This window comes from Eumetopias jubatus, unplaced genomic scaffold, assembly GCF_037043125.1.
Source record: "Eumetopias jubatus isolate StellerSeaLion01/CBP00866 unplaced genomic scaffold, mEumJub1_p1.0 scaffold_5, whole genome shotgun sequence".
NCBI classification, from domain to species: domain Eukaryota; kingdom Metazoa; phylum Chordata; class Mammalia; order Carnivora; family Otariidae; genus Eumetopias; species Eumetopias jubatus.
The window spans coordinates 95,981,687-95,998,012 of NW_028274811.1; the positions used below are offsets into that span (position 1 = coordinate 95,981,687).

Here is a 16,326-nt window from a genome sequence, read left to right on the forward strand (position 1 = left end):
GGTACCATTACCTGCCGCCTCCTGCCAATGAAGAACCTGTGGTTGAGAGATGCTGATAATTTGCCCAAGATCAAACAAATAGGGTATATAAGACTCAGTTTGAATCATATATGGACCAGGTCATGGGGCTGTAGTAATGCACAGGATAGAAAATGTTGGAGGGCATTTTAAGAGAAAGGTAATGTGTTTACCAAGAGCCAAGGACAAAAGAAGTCTGCTTAACCAGTGAAGGCTTCCAAAGAAAGGCTTCTTCCTTGGCCAGTGGGGGCCCATGGGAGGGTAAGAGGGGGTGAGCTAGAGAGAACATACTTCCAGAATAAATTGTCCATGTAGCACCCTGTGTTAGGCAGTATGGGCAATGGGCAGAGCAGGGAAATTGGAACAAGATAGTGCTAGATTCAAATCCTGTCTCCCAAGCTCAGCAGCTAGGGGTCCCTGGGAGAATTCTGTCCCCTCTCCGGAGCTCCACTTCCCCATCTGTAGCACGAGGATAATGCCTACCTAGCAGGGACGTGTGTTACTAACCAAAATGACCCGTATCTGTTTTCTTCTCTCAAAAAATGAGGACGGTAATATATAACTGACACTGTGGTAGTTGTGAGAATTAGAGATGTCATAATGAGGCGCCCAGCACAAAGTAGGACTCCAGGAAGTGATATCATTACTGCAGGTGGGTCCATGAGTACTGAGAAGGCAGCAGAGGGGATGAAAGAGCTGCCTGAAGAAAAGGAATCAGGGATTCTCCTACCATCTGGAGATCTGCCCCCTTGTCTCCAGCTGCCCCATAGCTATTGATTTATGATCCTTTTGGCAGTCACACCTATCCCTCCCCTCCTTCCAGAAACATCTTGGTGCTGCCCCACCCCCCCATGCTACTTCCTTGTTAACCATTTCCCTTTTCCCTCTACCTTCGCAGCACCCTCAACAACAACAACATTAGCCGTATCCTGGTCACGAGCTTCAACCACATGCCGAAGATTCGAACTCTGTGAGTAAAGGTCCCTGCTTCTGCCCCACCTGCTCTCTGCCACGCTCAGGCCCGTGTGCCACGCTCTGACCTGCTTGTGAAACCTGTTGTGCTGGCTCTGCACGTGGGTCCTAGAGCAAACCCTGCCTCCTTCCACCACTGACTGAGGTGCTGGTGAGCCACATATGGGGAGAAGCTTCACAGGGCCATCCACGGTTCTCAACCCCCATTCCACAGCGGACAGACTCATTTCTCTTTAGCCTGGGATGGGGGAATTCGTCTTTGTGTGTTCCACCTTGATGGAAAAGTTTATTAGTGGTACATTGTCACGGAGCATGGACAGCTGAGACATAATGACTCACTATTTCCTGAGCTGATGTCACCTGCCACTGGCAGTTCTATCATGGTGCCATGGTCATGTTTTCCTCTCTGTGTCCCGTGGCGGAGTGGGAGCCTTAGTCCCGCCTTCTCTCCATCTTCCCGGCCCACACCCAACACAGTCCCCTGCTCCCTTGATGATATTCTGATAAAATGCAGGAACTTGTTCTTGACCTTTAATTCTGGGGTAGGCTCCAGCCTTCCTTTTCTGTGTACTCAGAAAGCAAATCTCCCCGCAACACCCCATACCAAGAGCAGTCCCAGTGCCTTTATTACCTGGGGAGTTCCCCTCTCCTCTCAACCAGAAAGCCTTTTGTAAGTTTCTCTGCAAATGGACTCTGTTGGGCTTCCCAAAGGGGTTCATAGGGATGGTTTTCTTGTGTTGGTGGAACTTCATTGGTTTTGCATTACAGTAGAAGTGGAGAGCCAGTCCCCAAGAGCTTTCAGCTAAACACACGTAGGGCCAAGGCAAAGGGACGGAATGCCTGCTGTGCCCTTTGTTAGCTCTGGGACCTCTGTTCCCTCCTCTGTAAATGGGGGTGCTGGGGACGACTGGATGAGACGAGATACGTGGAGGGCCTAGCACAGAGCAGATGACAAATGATACTGTTACTATTATCATCACTCTATCCAGAAATCTGGACTGCAAGTTCCAAGCAACCAGCTAATCAGTGGACCCTGAGCAACATGGAATCCACAGAGATTTAAAAGGCCTTAGAGCAGTGGTTCTCAAAGTTGGGTCCCTGGACCAGCAGCATCAGCATCATGGAATGAGATTAGACCCACAGAATCCAAATCTTTGGGGGTGGTGCCAGCCTTCGGGTTGTAACAAGCCTCCCAGGGGGATTCTGATGCTCATAACGTTTGAGAACCCCTGCATGAGTGAGAAAGTGACCTTACCTTGGGGGCAAGGAATGAAGCAAAGAGCAGTGAGGCACTGTATAAGGAAACAGCATGGAGCTCCCTGAGCCGACCTGAGTGTAAAGGCTAGCTCTGACTGCCACTTACTCTGGGCAAGTTTCTTCATCTGTCTGCCCTGCAAGGACAGTGAATTCATAAATGCTTGTCTCACAGCTGTGAGACTGAGGTAGGCTAACAGTACTGTCGTGGGGTGCACTCAACAAATACTAGTTACTATGAAGAAGAATCTGAGTCCAGGGTTCATCGTTGCTCCCCATTTCTCCCTTCGATCCCTCATGTGATAGCATGATTTTCCACCAAGAAAATCTATCCTTTGCCTTCCCCCTTTGAAATGGGATGGTGCAGTAATGGAGTTTTAAGAAGAAACCATGGGGTCTTCAAAGACCTCTTCAAAGCCCACGGCAAGCCACAAATGAGCTGCAGAGAAGCATGCCCAGGGCTTCTGGCCAGGAAAGCTGAAAGCGAGCCTCCTAGGGCAGGGCCTGCATCTCCCCAGACGGGCTGGTTGAATAGAAGAAAAATGACCCTCACCTGCAGAAACCCGCAGTCCAGTTCCTGTGGCTGCCGCTCTGTGATTCCGGCTTCCCCTCTTGCTGTTCTCCATCTAGGAGCTGCAATAACAGAAGCTGGGCTGGGTCCATGGGATGGGGCCCCGGGGGAGAGCGGGGTCTGGCTCTCAGGTGCCTTGTTTGGCTGCCTCGGGTGAGAAGGGAGGGTGGAAGAGTTTCTTCTCGTTTCCGTTGTCATCCTTCCCTGTGGTCCCGAACACTCAGCCGATGAGCTCGGATCAATCAGTCAATCTTGTCTGTTCTCTTTGCTCCGTCCTGCTGCCACTTTCTCTTTAGCTTAATTTCAGAGACGGCTCTGTACAGAACTCCCCAGAGACTTGCACTGACTAATCCCCCTTCGCTGTAATTAAAGTGGGGGTGGGGGAGACGGGTGGTGGGGAAGGGGGGAAGAGGAGAGAGGAAGGAAGTCATAAATGGGATTTCTAAAGGAAAGCTTTTATATTTAATTCAGAAAGCCACATTTTATAGAAAATGAACACTGACCCTCTCTAAAAGGATTTGCTGGAAATTTAATTTAGCGCCTGTGGCTAAAAGGCACCTTCTACAAATTGGCATTTGTATTCATTCACCTTATCTTCTGTGAAGGTGGTTTTGCCAACATGGAATATGGTGTTTACATCAGCGAAAGATTGCGGAAATACATGCAGGAACCACCTAGGCACCTTGATGCCTTGGTGTCTAAGTAAGAAGCGGTACCCTTGTACAGGGAGGGCTGTGGGTTGGGAGGAGACAGAAGCGTGGGGCTATTCTCCTTGCGACAGTAATAAGCAGAGATATTACTTTGATGGCTAATAGTGTGCAGGGCCTTGTGCTAAGCACTTCTCAAGAATCGTTTCAGTCCCCACAACAGCCCTGGGAAGGGGGCTCCATTAATAGTCCCCATTTTATAGATCATAACACTGAGGCCCCGAGTTAAATCACTGCCCAAAGTCAGAGTCAGAAAAGCACAGAGCCAAAGTCAGATTTGCGCAATTTGACATCAGAGCCTGAGCTCCTTCCATTCAGCAGAAACAAAAGCAGAAGAGCCGAGGAAGGGGAAATCAGAGCAGCCGCATGGCTGAAGGGCCACTGGAGGCCACCTTCACCCAGATCATTGCCATCCCAATTCACCAAAATTATGAAAAGTAAATAAAATAATTTTTCTTTGCATAGAAACACCTATACACAAACAATGAATCATGGAACACTACATCAAAAACTAATGATATATGGTATGGGGACTAACATAAAAAATAATAATAGTAATTTTTCTTCTCACTCACAGAGATTAGGAATACTCCTGGCAGTGCCCAGGCTCACATTTTCTGATCAATGTGATTATTTTCCTTTCATTATTAGTATTTGGGACGATACTGCTCAGTTTGATCTCCCAAACATGATATGAAAGGCTGGTGCTTGGAAGAGTCTGCCCAGCTCAACTCTGCCAGCACTTCTGGTGGCTAAAATTCCAAGGGAGGGGGGGCGCGGGTAGGAGGATCTGAGCCCATCCACTGCCCTGGGCTTTTGACAAGAGCCTTCAGGTGGCTTCCAAGTCAGTTTTGGTCACCTCTTTCCCATGGTCCCACTTGGAAGGAGAGAAATCCCCCACAAAGGCAGACAAAAGGTTAGGAACCATCCATAGGAAGGTAAGGAAGAAAGGTAGCTTGGGGCTGGCTGGCAGAGATTGAGAAAGAACCAACCTAATGTAATCTTCCAAAAGGAAAACCTCCAACAGTTTCATTCTCCCAGAAATTAATCCACTTAATAAGGATCTGACTTACCTAAACCTCACTTTTGTCATTCCACTGATCTCTGACCCCTGATTGGAACGGATGGGAATTTGTCGACATTGATCTACCTTGTGGGCACATGCTCAGCGCTTCATAGGAATCCCTGTTTACTCAGCTTCCATACGTCACTGCCAGAGAAGGCAGCCACCTTTCCTCATCGAAGCCAGACTCTCATTAGAAGGCTCTGACCCTCCTGGCACACAGAAGTACCCCAGCACCTCAGCCTGTGTTGCCACTGCAACCTGCCTCTGCACCTTGTCACAAAGACTGTCGCTTGTCACTGTCGCCATTTTCCTAGGCAGCCTTTACACCCAGGGGTCTATTCCTGGCCACAGAACCAACACCCCATCCTTCTCTCTCTCTCTCCCTCCCTCCCCTTCCTCTCTTTCTCTCCCTCCACCTTCTCTCTTCCTCCTGTCTGTCTGTCTGTCTCTTTCTCTCCAGCTCACTGATAGGTCAGGAAACAGATCATTTTCACTCATGCTGAAATTTCCCAAGAAGGCCCAGGATAGAAAAGGAATTCCCTCATCTCCTTCACGTCCTTCCTCTAATCTAGGAGCGTGCCCCCCTACGCTTTCCTGCCTGCAGCACCTCTTTCTGAAGTGCCAGATGAAGAGGAAGCAGCATACGAGTCTGAGCTTTGAAACTCAAAGGGGAGAATTGCTTGGGGCCCATTACAGGCACAGTATCTTGGGCCTAGGAGCCTATGAAAATGTGTTCAACTTTAAAGTATTGACTCTGAAATCCAAAAGAACATCACAACATCAAAATTAATCATTTGGAAACAAAATCATAAAAATCTCAAACTTTTTTTAGCAGAAAAAAAATTACCTCCTACATGGGTGTGGGCTCATTTAGTTGGTCAGATATGATTGGATCTGGGACCCCCTGAGGCTATCGAGGCCCCCAGTGGCCCTGGCCTGCCCAAGCTTTGCACCCACGCCATGGCAGGAAGGCTCTGCCGGCACGCCCCTCAAGTTAGCTGCTCGTGGCCGATGCTGAGCAATGCTGACTTTATACTCAGTGGAGTGTGGTCAGGAGCCCTTCAACGCTCTCCCTTTCAGGCATGGAGGTAGCCCAAGCCACTGCTTCAGGCCCCCACTCCACATTAACCAACTTGACACCAAGTCCTTGAAAGTCCCAAGATACCGCTGACTGATTAGCATGTCCACGATTGGGCATTTGAAATTTGCATCAGAAACCCAAGTCTGTGATAAGCTGATGTGACTACAACTTATCAACCACCACTTCCAATGAGCTAGGGTTGTGGGGAATGTGGAAGCCCCTGATAAAGAAACCTTGGGGAAGAACCTGTAGAAGCCCCTAGATATCCTTAGGTTGCCCCCCCGCCCCCCATTAATGGAAAGTATCCTTAGTTTGCCCCTCAATTAATGGAAAGTAAATTCTAGTCATTTAACCAGATGGGAGTCCTTTCAGAAGTAGAACATGCAGATCCCTCTAGCAACTCTTAATCACTCAGAGGCAAGAAACTGATCTGGAATCACAGCTACTGGAGGGGAAAGGCCGAAGAGTCCCGGAACTGGTTAGGGGTCTTTCCAGGGGCACCTGAACCAAAATAGTAAATACACCTGGTGGAATTTAACGTGGGAAGAAGAGAAGGGCTGTGGAGACATTGCCGTGAGCTCCAGGAGTCTGGAACGGGCAGCTCCTTATTTAAAGGGGGGTGGGTGGAGAAAAGATGCATCCTTCAAAAGGGAACCTTCCCCGCATGCCCTGCTCCCTGGGCTAGTGCATACAAGCTCCCCTGCATTCCCTGTAGGGGTTCATTCACTGTAGGGAGGAAATGAAGGAGAAAGAGTGAAGGCAATGGCAGGTCTTGGCCACAGTGCCACTGTAGACTGAGGCATTGAGATTGAGGAGCTGTTTCAAGCCATCTGGAGCCCACGTTTACTATAGTACTGAAATTTGCAACCAAGTCACCTCTTTGGAAGTTTGACTCACGTCCGAACCATCGCTTTAATGATGTCACTCTCCTCCTCCTACATGCTGAGGCTTTCTTGAGTGGGGAAAAAAAAAAGAGTGGCATTACTATTAAGAAATGGGGACTTGCTCAGAACGCCGGAGGCATCCGTCGAATGTGCCCTGCATGTGAAGATAACAGTCGTTTGTGGTTTGGCAATAAAAGGGCTGAGGCTCCCGTGGTAACTCACGAATACAGAGGGAAATGCTTCCCTGGGCTCCTGAGGATTATCACGTTGGGCAAAGGGGCACAGAGGTTTGGCCTGCTCTGTTCACTCCATGCTATGACAGCATCTTACCTCTGTCCCTCGCTCTCCCAGGCGCCTGCACTCCAACCACCTGTACTGTGACTGCCACCTGGCCTGGCTGTCAGATTGGCTACGACAGCGGCGGACTATTGGCCAGTTCACACTCTGCATGGCTCCTGTGCACCTGAGGGGCTTCAACGTGGCGGATGTGCAGAAGAAGGAGTACGTATGCCCAGGTGAGCCTGCCCGGCCCCTCTCTCGTCTGTACTGTGACTCACCCACCGCCGAACCCTCCCCGACATCACTCAGCCCAGAGCTGGGCATGGAATCTCCTACGTTCCCCAGCACTCCATAGTCACTTGGACTCTGGGGTGCCCCGAAGGGTTTCTGAGAAAGAAGCTCTTGTCATCTAGCAAAGGAAACTGCTCAAGGAAGTAATGAATCCCTTTCTGTTAAGCTTCATCATCCATTGATGCTAAGAAACTTAACGTGTGTTAAGTACATTGTTTAGCACTTCCTACACACATGCCTATTGTCTAATTGCTCATAGAAGTTGAGAGACAAGTTAATGGAGGTGGTGGGGTCAGCCTGCTTGGCTGGAAACCCTCACTGTGCCCCTTAGCAGTGTGTGACTTTGGCAAGTTACCACATGTCTGCAAAACGGAAAAATCATAGTACATAACCCTAGGGATGGGTGGGAGGTTTAAATGAAATAATGCATAGAAAGCACTTAGCATAATACACAGCACTTGATAAGAGCTAATAAGTGGAGCTTAATTATTATAGTTTAGTGGGCCCACAAAATGTGCTGAGCAAACATAAGAGTTTGATCTGTGGGTAATTAAAGTGTAATAGAAGCACAGATTGTCCATGTAGTAACAGAAAACAGAACTGTGCACAGAACGGAAGGCAACGCAGACCTCCAGGGATGGGAGTGGCTGAGGGACCCGAGAAGATTCTCCCAGAGGATGTAGTGGCTTTTAAACCGAGTCCTCAGTTCCAAGTGTGCTTATTTGTTTTTACTTTTCATTGACACCCTCTACTCCCACCAACTCCCTCCTTCTGGTGGCAAAGTAGAGCTAATCCCTGAATTTCCTCAAAAACAGAAAGTTTTCAGTTGTGGAGTTTCTCACAGAAGCATCCCTGATTTCCAGGAACCCAGTCCCAGAACAGGGGCCCAGTGGCCTCTCAAGGCTGATCTTAGGGGGTCGGCCTGCTGGAAGGAGGAAGGATAGGGAGCTCAGCCCTGGGGTGGGTGGGGAGGGATGCACGCCTCACATTTCTTGACCATTGCTGTTTGCAGAATTGAAGGCAGCCTGAGCCCGCACGTGTGCTGCAGGGCCCCAACCCAGCCATCAGGGCAAACCAGCCCTCTTCTGCTCTTAGGCAGCATTGGCAATATGGAAGATTTTTTTTTTTTAATTCAACTTCATCTCACTCCCTGCCCCCTCTCTTGTCATGTTACTACTTCATCAAGTTATTTATTATCCAAAAACATTTTAACATGTCTCAGAGCAGTACCTTAATAATTTCATATAGACGCCCACTTAGAAATCACTTCCCGTCAAACACATATAATAAAACCGTTTATCACACAGGCACCCAACACACATATACTGACTATAATTACAGTAATTATTAGGCAAAGAGTACAATATCGGCATAAGTGCCAGTGAAAGAAATAATTATAGAGTGCAGGAGTCATCCAAGAGCTAGTGAGAAAAACTAATTAGAGAGAATGTTAAAACACATCATTATAGGTGGGTGCCAGGCTTAATGCTCTGCGCGAACACACATACCACTTCGTCAGGAAAGCACCTTCCCGTCAAAGGAGCAGCAACTTGCTTACCCAGTCCCAGTCAGGATCCAAACCCCAGGGAGTGAGGCTGACCCTCCTAGGTCTTGGACGTGCTCGTGCCCCAAATCTCCCTGCTTTGAAAAGGCTAGATCTAGCAGGCGGGTTATCAGTTAAACAGGAGAGGAGCATCCCTCTCACCTCCCCTGTTTAAATCAATTAAGCCCAGGGCTTGCGGTGATCCCTCATGCTTTGTAATATGAAGCCAGGTGTTTTCTGAGGACATAGGAATCTGGCCCACAGACTCCGGACATGAATGTGCTATTAATCTGCGCCCACACACCAAGTAGTAGAAATTTAAGAGAGTGGCATATGGGAACCCCTCTGCAGAAGGGATTCTTTGATGCTGTCCAGGCTTTCATGGGTTAAAAACAGAACACTGCAGGGACTTGCCTTCTGCAAAAGTCTAAGTCAGATATAATGGTTGTCTGAATTGAATATCCCTGATGAAGGAAGCACCACCATCTTAGTGGGGTGCAGGAGGAGCACCCCCTCCAGAAGGTTCGACCTCTTTAATAACTGTTAAAGGCAGTTCGTGAGGCTGTGTTAAAGGGATGCCACAGGAAGCAGTGTGGAGCAAGACTCTGCGTGTGCACTCTCAGGAAGTCAACGAGGAGGGCTCTTTTAACGCACTGACCATTTCCCACCCCACCCCCCCAGCACCCTACCATGCAGGGTACAGGCTCCACCCATGGCAGAACCCACAAGGCATCTGCGTGAGGCAGTTTGGTATGAATCTGATCCCATTGGTTGTAAACTGCAAAACCATCAGTGTTCCTTGTTCAAGCTCTTCCGCCAGTAACTCACCAGAGGAGGACTTCCGTCGAGAAAGGCAGGAATAAGAACATATCTGTAAAGATAGAGGTCATCTGCTCAGGAGAAAAAAAGACATGGGGTATCAATTAAGCCGTCCCTGCGTGTAGCTTCATCACCAGTGGCCCCTGGCAGGGAAGCATCAGAAAACCTCCCTGGGCCCTTAAACCATATCAAAAAATTCACTAAACAAATGACTCCAGAGACAGGAAAGAGCTTTATCTCACTCAGCCTGGGAGGGCCCTGCCTGTTCAGGTCTCTGCTATCTCCCTGTGAATTAAATCCAGCTGACTGGAGCCAGGCCTCTTCTCCCCAGAAGCCCTGGCTGTGGGCGCCTGATCACTCCAGCTAACCCAGAAATTTGCTAGCGGCGTACTTTGACAAAGTTCCTCTCCTCTGTCAACTTACCCTTTCAATCGAAGGTATTTATTTTCTTCCTCTAAGGAGACACCAGGGAATTTTTTGAAGGGTGGGAGACTATATTTTATTTTTTATTAACGTTTTTTTACGGTATACAACTGGAATGCTTGGTTTCCTTCAGCTACTGCTGTGAGGATTCCTCTGTGAACCTTTCTTGTTTTTAAGAGGAGGGTCAGGGCCCTCGGACTAGAAGAGTCTGTGGTCCCTGCCGCTTGTTGCCTGAACCGGACTGGGACTTAATTGAGCTCATGGTAACAGACCAGGGCAAAGGTTCTATTATGGCCGTTACTCGACTCATATGAGTTGCAAGTTTTGTTTCTTTTCCCCATCCTTACGTAAAGGGTTTATGTTGGGGTTTAAGCTCTAGGATTTACCTTCCATGCATCAATTTTCTGGTGCCTTAATCTGAAAAAGTTTCTATTAGTCAATAATTTGTAATTCAAGGGTATTATTTAAATATTTGACCTCTTGAGTCAATTATCTCTTTCCTTTAAACATCTTTGTATTCATTGGTTTGTCCACCTATTTCATACCTACCTGCCCATAGCCTTTTAGCGTGAGATACTCTTTCCTGAAGATCAATCTTGTCTTCTAGTATGAAGGGCTCATGTCAGACATTTTTCAGGTGCCCCAATGCCTAGAACAATAGTTGCTCCTAAAAGCCTCTCAAGAAACCCTTCCTCATTTATTATTAAAAATGAAATAGGCATATCTCCCTGGAAACAAGAAACTTTCCCCTTCTTGTTCTTTTTTTTTTTTTAATTTGGGACTAGTTACTGAGTATAAAGATAATTAAGGTAAGCCATGACTAGCCGCCCATCTCCTTAGGAGGTTTTAATTAAAACACCATAATTGGACATTGCAAGAATGAGATTATTAGGTTTATTTAGCCATTCCTAAAATTATCATGCCTCTGGTATTTAAATCACGTTCATTTATATTCTCATCATAATTGCTCAAGCCCCATTGTCATGGCAGTCTGTTGTTGGCTTTTGAAAGGCCAGAGGCCAACAGGGATGCTTAATTTGAATGCTGGAATTAATTTATTTCCACATTCTCATAAGACCATTGGATTTTTCAATTCTGTGTACTCTGCTGGGTGGAAGTCCCTTTAAAGACGGAAAGAAATAAACACAGCTCTAACAAGAGTGTCCCCCCATCTCCAGCGTAGCTTATACAGTCTGTGCCTTGGCCCCTGAGCCTCCTCAGATTCCCAGGCCCTGGTGGTTTTCAATGTCACAGCAATAAAGAGAGGCATTTGGGGTGTCTTTTTGGTAGAGGAGATGGTACAAAGAGCGCTGGACCAAATTTTAGAACTTTGTTGTTCACTAGCTCCGTGATCTTGAACCCTTTGCTTGACCTCCCTATTCTTCCCTTTCCTCATCGGTATAATGGAAATAATAATAATAATAGAACCTACGTCACAGGGTTTTGTGAGAACCAAGTGAGATTATGCATGCAAAGCACTTGATGCAGTATTGGGCACATAGGAAATATTCCATAAGCGTTAGCTGCTGTTATGAGAATGACATCATTCTCAGTTTGGCCACCACTGTGTCCCTGGGCAAGTACTCTCCCTCCAAGGGATGGTTTTCTCACCATCTCCATGACCCTTTTTAGGTCTGAAGTTTGATGACCTTTGCCCCATTCATTTGGGCACACGAGTTAGGACTGTCCACTTTTGGCATGATGCCGAATAGAAGAAAAAAGTTGAGGAGGGAGCCGGGCAGGAGCCAGTCTCCCCAGTCATCCCTCCTCCTCCTCTCTCAGACTGGAGGGGGTGTGGTGCAGTCAGCAGAGAAAGAATGACGTGATCTCTGTCTGTGCCAGCCATCACAGGCACTTCCCCATGACAGGGCTAGCTGGGGACGCATTCCTGCCCTCGTGCTCATTGCGGGCCACTGCTCTGGCTGGAAATCAGCACCCTGATGCCCAGGGAGGATCAGGGAAGGGCCAGCACCTTGGTTGCCCCACGTTCTGCCCTGCCCTCCCTCAAGACATCAGGCCACAGTCCGAGGAGTCAGGAGAACCACAAGGTGGGACATCTCTGCTCCCTTGTGTGGCACAGAGGTGGCTCTGGTTCCAAATAGAAATTCTTGAGCTGAAGTAGTGATTCAAAAAGGGGAGACAGGCCCCGAGGGCAGACAAGTACTTGGCCCACATCCCCGTCTCCCTGTTTTGGATGATAACTTCCTTTCACCTCAGGGCAGCAACATTTTCGTCCCGCTGAAAGAATTCCCAGGGCGGATAGCTTGGGCACCCATTTAAAAACAAAGAGCGAGTCCCCATGCACTCCAAGTTCATCACGACACCTCTCCGAACAGGGATTACAGGGGTTCTGTGTGCTAGTGAATCACTACACTCTGACTGAAGCTGCTTTCTTTGCCAAGAAGAGGAGGAGGTGGTAGCGGCAGGCAGGCTTGCTTGGGGATAGTGAACATTCATGGGCCCCATGGGCACATGTTCCTACAACAGGAGCACACACATGCCCGTAGGCAGACACAGGGCCCAGATCGTCTCCTCCCTTCAAAGATGGGTGGAGACTCTTTCCACCCCGATCAAAACACTCTGTTCCCATTCCTCCCTGCTTCTCAAGCTTGTACAGTACTCCTAGAATTTCCTGGGTAGAAAGGTGGGTGTTTCCTCCCTCTGTCCCCCTTGGAAATCCACTGTCACCTGCACCACCCCCATCACTCTCAATATACGTGGACAGGAAAGGCTGGGAGGGAGGGATTTGCTGACAGAGCTAAGCGGAGTGCCTAGGTCACCCTTACCTGTGCAGGTGAGCGAGGCTCAGAGAGAGCCCCAGGGGACTGGGTGGATGGCCTTTGCTGGCATTGAGCTGTTGGCAGAAAGACCTGAGCTTCAGGCATGAAAGTCCCATCCGCCCAGTAGCCACACCGTCCCTCCACACTATGGCTGATCCTATCAACCAGAGCCCAGGGCCCTCAGAACTCAGGGGGGCTCCCCTCAGGGCCCTTCTAGAAGGATTGCCCCTCCCCCCCATAGCTTGGTCACATTCAGCCCCCACTCTGCCAGGCTTCTAGAACAATTTCATTCATGTATTCATCCTTTCACTCACCCAAGATATATTTACTGTGTTCATGTTTTGTGTTTCAGCCCTATTTTCGGCACTGGGGATGTAACAGGACATAAGACAGAACAGGTCACTGCCCTTGTAGAATTTACATGCTAGTCACAGTCTGTCCAAAGACAAAAAGCCAAGGAGAGGGACTTCTGCCATCACAGCACTCACAGGCTCAAAGGGAAGTGGGCTCAGTCCATCGGGCATTGATCGGAGGGGAACGTTTCCAGGGAAAATGAACCCATCTTTCAACTGCATCTTAAACCTGAAGTGTTTTGTTTCAGCAAGAGGATAACACCCTCACCATGTGTGAATGCCTGGCTGGGGAGCCGCCAGCCCAGGATGCTGACAGAGGCTATAATTACCTTTGTTTCTCTCTGCGTAATTAAAGGTGTTGTTAGTGACCTGGTTACGGAATCTTTCTCAAAGGCTTTTTTTATCTAGATAACATCCCTTGAAATGTAGCACATGCTGCTTACAGACCGAGAGCCACCCTCTGAAAGACCCAGCTCAACCCCAGAGGGATTCAAGACTACAACTTGGGTCTGGTTTAAACTGATTTAATTTCAGCATAGATGTCAAAAGGGGCATTTTGGGAAAAACTCCATTGCAGAACTTCTTACTGCCCACATGAGCCCTTGACTGTAATGTTTTTCTCCCCCACTTCCCTTTCTGGCACACCCCAACTGAGTAATATTTTGACAGATTTAAAGGACAGCAGTCGGATACCCTCTGTCTTAGTGGATGGAAATACAGGAGCAAGGCTTCAGCCTTCCATGTAGCCCCTGACATTGCCCAAACTCCAGGAAGGTGCCCAGGGTGTGACAATTCGCCCTGACTTTGTTAGGTGCCCTTTGCCCCCGGATGTGAAGGGCCAGGCCTGGCATTTTTCTCTGGGGAGCATGATCTGCACTTCAAAAGCCCTGATATCTGAAGCCCTGCCACTCCCAGCCTCTCTTGCGTGTCGGGGGCGGGGGTGGGGGGGTGGGGAGCTCTTCCCACAGTAGATCCTCTTGACCGCCTGCAGCAAGGTGGAGCGGAGGACAGACAGTTGGGTGTCTTACTCCTTCTGCCTCCCTTCCTCTGAAGACCAGGAGTCATGAACCTTTCCATCCAGAAAGGACTTCAGAAGTGATGCAGTCCAAACTCCTTATTCACTGAGATGGTAGCAAAATAGCTCAGAGGAGTATTAGTGGCAGAGCCAGACTCGTTAATAGTAGTGATAACAACAACTAACATTTCTAAGCTCTGACTTTGCGCCATGCATTCTTCTAAATACTTGGCATGCATTCACTTCCTTTGCCTTCACAACAAAACCATGCTATGAAATAAGTATTGTCATCGTCCCCCATTTCACAGATGGGGAAAACTGAGGCATGGGGCTATAAGGATGAAATAACAGAACCAGGATTCAAATTGAGGCAATGGGACTCCACAGCCGCAGGACTCTCATTCCTGATCTGCGGCTTTCATAGGCTGATTCGTAGGCTGGGATTGCCATTTCCTCAGAAATGGAAAACTTTCCCAGTTTGGAACAAAGTGGGTATCCCTTCTCTCAGAGAAGGTTCCAGTTGGGGACTTTGGTGTAAGTCATCATCTCTCTGGCATTTTTCATGGTCTCCATGAGATATGCTGGTGCAACACTGGAGAGTTTGAAGTCCTTGTGCCCTAAACAAGAATATTTTCTCAAATGTCCCAGCTAGGAGGATATTTTTAAATATTTGATGTGTGTGTGGGGGCGGGGCAGAGAGAGAGAGAGAGGGAGAGGAGGTGAGGCCAAGGGAAATAAGAATCTTTGATCACTGGGTTAGCACTTTCCAGCAAGGTAAATGTTCCAGATCAAGCCACTGGCATCCCTTTGAGCCTTTGCAGAAGGACCTGCCCCAGGCACGGGGACTGTCGAGTGTGGAGAGGGAAACTTCCGCTTTGAGTCTCAGTGTCCAAACAGGCATTTGCTGCAGGCCCCCTCCTCATCTGATACAACCACTGTAGCTGGACCCTCTCTGGCTTCCCAGACTCAGCTTCTCCAGTGAACAGAGGCCAAACCAAAATTGGTTTTTTCCTGCAGACATTTTTGTGTTTCATGTTTAATGTCTACCCAAGGGCTCCCATCCAGAATTCCCACGTCCGAGCAGCAAGCAGATCTGCAGAGTTGGTGTGAGCTTGGTCTTAGCCCGTGGCCCTCTGCTCTGGGGGTGGGGGTCTGGAAAGACATTGACATAATCCCTGCGAACTAGATCTAGCAGGCATGGGATAAGGTCCCGAGGAGGTTTTGGGCCACAATGTCCATATTTGGAAAACTCACAACAGGTTTGAGATTCTTACCTCACTTTGAAGAAGTCGTGATAGTATGAAGACTTTTATGTCTTGAAAACATTTGAATTTACTTCTTTTTTTTTTTAAAGATTTTATTTATTTATTTGACAGAGAGAGACACAGCGAGAGAGGGAACACAAGCAGGGGGAGTGGGAGAGGGAGAAGCAGATTTCCCTCAGAGCAGGGAGCCCGATGCGGGACTTGATCCCAGGACCCGGGATCATGACCTGAGCCAAAGGCAGACACTTAACGACTGAGCCACTCAGGCGCCCCTTGAATTTACTTCTTGTGACCCTTTGAATTCTTAGTTTGCTAATATATGTATTTCTCTATGTTTGACTTTCTAAATAAGCTCCTTAGATGCCATTTACCTGGGTTTTTCACTACTTTGCTTTAAATTCACACCGGTTCTCACCTCAAAATTAAAAGCTGACTCCAAAATATGTGGTAACTTATTTGCCTTTTTTTCTAATGAAGTAGCTTTTATTTGCATGTTCTCTGGACGTACAAGCTATTTGAAAATGCCTTGGATGATGTCACTGCTCATGACACTTGGACAACATCAATGCCCCAAATAATGAAATTCTGACGCCTTTTTTCCTCCCACTTGGTTTTAGGAGTGAGTTCTAGCCTCTAGAGTAAAGAATGAAAATGTGTCTATACTCAGCATCCAATCCCCGGATAAAAGCCAAAAAATGTGGGTGTTCATTCAAACATTGGGCTGAGAATGTAGTCCCCGTGTACGCGTTGTGCATTCCAGTGGCATATTTTCACATGGGATTGACTCCGCGAGGAGCCCTTTCTCTGAAAGACGAGGAGGATGGGATGACAGAGCAGGTGGAACAATCCAGAAACAGGTCAAGGTCAGAATTTCTCCTCTTGGCTCAATATTTAGCCAGTGGCAGCTGTGTCTCCCAGATGAGGGGACATGTCAGCTGGTGAAAATGTTTCAGGTAGCTTTCTAGGCGGTGATGCTGGGAAGTGGCAAAGGGGCACAGAAGGCCA

General features: G+C 48.2%; 1 protein-coding gene across 2 annotated transcripts in view; it reads left to right on the forward strand.

The window, feature by feature from the left end:
* Positions 1-16,326, forward strand: part of SLIT3 (slit guidance ligand 3) — a 591,804-nt gene that overhangs the window by 458,369 nt on the left and 117,109 nt on the right. For both annotated transcript variants that reach the window (XM_028102736.2, XM_028102735.2), the window contains exons 7-8: positions 917-988; positions 6,905-7,068. In XM_028102736.2, coding sequence (XP_027958537.1) covers positions 917-988; positions 6,905-7,068 — 236 coding nt within the window. The remainder of the gene's footprint in view (positions 1-916; positions 989-6,904; positions 7,069-16,326) is intronic.